The sequence below is a fragment of the Anopheles bellator genome, unplaced genomic scaffold (assembly GCF_943735745.2).
Source record: "Anopheles bellator unplaced genomic scaffold, idAnoBellAS_SP24_06.2 scaffold01241_ctg1, whole genome shotgun sequence".
NCBI lineage: Eukaryota > Metazoa > Arthropoda > Insecta > Diptera > Culicidae > Anopheles > Anopheles bellator.
In genome coordinates, this window is record NW_026685364.1 from 1 (window position 1) to 3,037 (window position 3,037).

The window sequence follows — 3,037 nt, forward strand, 5'->3', positions numbered from 1 at the left end:
GTGGCGATTGCAATGGATGTTGAACGTAGCAAGTATTTGGCTTGATCTTCACTTCCTTTTGCAATGAATCTTTCACAACGATCGCCTGCTCGGGTGCAGTAACCTCTTTAAGCGTCGGCGGTTCGTTAGTGATTGGCGCCGGCGACTGGTAAAGATTTGCTTCCGGGGGCAGCTGATCTGGGAGGATATATTCTTCTTCATCTGCCCAAGCGCTGATGGTGCTGCTGTCTGTATCCGAATGTCCCGCCACGTTTTCCCGAGTGTCACTGAGCAAATCATCCCCGCTATAGCGGTTGATGAAGTCTTCACCTATTATGTCGATCAACTTGTCCTCGTTCATTCGACCTAGAGTTAGTGTAGGGAAAAAGAAAGCACTGATCAGTACCAATCCCACAGTATCCCAGCGTCCCGCAGCGCTACCACTCGAACGAACTTACACATATCGCTTATGTCGCTGATGTTGCTTATGTCATTCATATCTAGCTCTTCCTCCTTTGATCCTGGCGCTGGGTAAAAGTTGAAGAAATCCGGATCCATCGTTGCTTGTTCCTCCTAAGCTCGATGGACTAACTGTTCGCCACGGGCACCATTAAACTAACCAAATCAATGTCGATAGACAGCGTACAAGGAGCGGCACTTACGTTCGAAAGAGCATCTGAACGTTCACTACATAGAATGAACGTTTACACGCTCTCAGTTAACACGGTAGTCAAATAAGGGTAAACATCACATTATCCACTGTCGACCAATCAGCGACACGCACCGCACATCGTATGATTTTTCATGTCCATAGCTTCACAAACTCACCTTGCAACTGCTCTGCTACGCAACCCACTGGAAAACCGCACCAAACGGCGCACAGTGCGTGTTTTCTGTGGTGAGACGCAATATCAACAATAGTACCGTGCAGCCCTCGAAATGGTTGAAAGATGACAAGGTGTTGAATGATGAAAATAATATCGCAAATTCTTCTGCAAGCCAAACATTTATTGCAACACTTTCGTAGGTGCTGCGACAACAGCGTAGGACATTGAAATGTTTGCGTGCTTGCTACGCCATGCAATGACAGCAGCAAAGAATTTAACTAGCATACTATCCGCGTTTACACTCTAAGCTTCAGTACATAATGTACGGGAAATGCTCATATGCTGTGCTTTCCGTAAACATTGTTCCATTTTGATGGTTTGGAAGGAGTGAAGAGGAGTTGGTAAAAACGAAAAGTTACTCAAGTAGGGAATTGCAAAAGAATGGAAATCCGGCGGTCTGTTAAAGGAAATAAACGATATGGTATACACAAATGGTCCGATGTGTACCTTTCAAATCGTATCACATGATGTAAGCGACAGCATTCAATTTAAGCAAGCCATTCGAAACGGTATTCAGTCAGAATTTAATTTTATCAATTCACAGTTTCTGATCACTAATCAACTATCAAACACATACATTTGTTTTTAATATAAACTCAAAGTTTTTCGTTTATTTTATTTCACGTAACTTAAAATACATTGTTTCCAACACACAGCAAATATTTGCGCTATCGGTACTGCACACAAAAATGATCAACATTCGTTGAACAAATAATCCACCTACAGCAGCCCCGGTAAGAGTATTCTAAATTTCCAATTACAGTTCAGTTATTCGTATAGCAGAGATGCACGTCACAAATTCGGTTGACGCTAAATTGCTGCGTAAAAAACGAATCAATACGCTTCTTCCTAGCGTAAACTATGCCAACTGAAAACTTATTGTAATTCATGTTGAGTTCGCCTGTATTTGATACAGTTTGATAATGTCTTCAATGTAAAACCAGCTTTAACTTGTAAATTGAAGCAAAGCATGGGACAATTAAAATTGAACAAATTTCGGTTCAAAATCAAACGTGTCTCTTCTACTCCAAACGCTGGAACAAGAGACAAAAGCTGCTACTCCGTCACATCAGTAGCGTTTCCATGTATCGCGGAACCTCGGCTAACGGGGCAAGCGGCTTCGACGACGGGCTGTGTGGAATTGTAGAATTATAGAATTAATTCAGTTGTAAAAATTGCTGCGTTCTTGTTGATTGCATCACTTATTCCTTATTTCTTATATCCTACTATTTCGGCCCGCAAAATTCTGGGATTGAGGCTTTGTGAATGGCAAAACCATAGTGTGCTCATCTAAAAGATTTAAAAAAACACTCGCTCGACCAACCACAATTGTCCCGCCTGGTATTGCACCTATTTTGTGTAAACACTATGTCGCTTATGATAAATGATACCTTAAAAAATCTTAAATAGTAGTAAAATAAGAATTACATCGTCCAGCAACAACTTTCTAAATAGTTAAAACTCAATTTCGTTTCACAATATTTTCTGCCAAAAATAATGTTAGTCTGAGGCAAGTAAACCTAATTAAAGCATTATTTTATCATTAAAGAACGGACAGAGGAAACATTTTCACTAACTTGAAGTTCACGCTCATTCACGTTAATGAACTATTACTCTCTAATGAGCTCAAACTAACTCTTCTTGCATTAAAACTTATCCAAAGGCGCAGCGTGTACGACCTACGCACAAACTGCGAGTTATCAAAACAAATAAAATATACCTAGTAGAAAACCATTCTTGCAGCATGCGCACGGCGGTTGCCCGCTAGCGACCAGTTTCTGCACCCGTACACTCGTCCTGTTGGGAAGAATAGCTTGCGCTGTGGCGGGGGTTCTCTTCTTCCTATACGGCTGGGCAACTGTGGCTCGGGACGGTGCATTATGCACGAGAATCCGTTGCGCATTGTAAGCTGAAGCGGACGCTAAATTGGTGCGATTTTGTGACAAAATGACATTACCGGCGCTGACGTGTTGTCCATTCGATGGTAAATGATTGTGCGCGTGATGCTGTTGCTGGTGCTGCGACTCCAGAACTGGCACTATTTGATGAGACGCAATTTCAATCGTTGTTGTGGCCGGCAGCATTTGCTGTTGCTGCTGCTGCAGTGGCGATTGCAATGGATGTTGAACGTAGCAAGTATTTGGCTTGATCTTCACTTCCTTTTGCAATGA

General features: G+C 42.2%; 1 protein-coding gene across 1 annotated transcript; it reads right to left on the reverse strand.

The window, feature by feature from the left end:
- Nucleotides 1-1,463: 1,463 nt before the first annotated feature.
- Nucleotides 1,464-3,031, reverse strand: LOC131214517 (uncharacterized). The gene is made up of 2 exons (XM_058208883.1): nucleotides 2,587-3,031; nucleotides 1,464-1,997 (listed from the first exon to the last, which is right to left on the reverse strand). The coding sequence occupies exons 1-2, from the start codon at nucleotides 2,948-2,950 to the stop codon at nucleotides 1,969-1,971; spliced, it is 393 nt and encodes a 130-aa protein (XP_058064866.1). The 5' UTR covers nucleotides 2,951-3,031; the 3' UTR covers nucleotides 1,464-1,968.
- Between the last annotated feature and the right edge of the window lie 6 nt (nucleotides 3,032-3,037).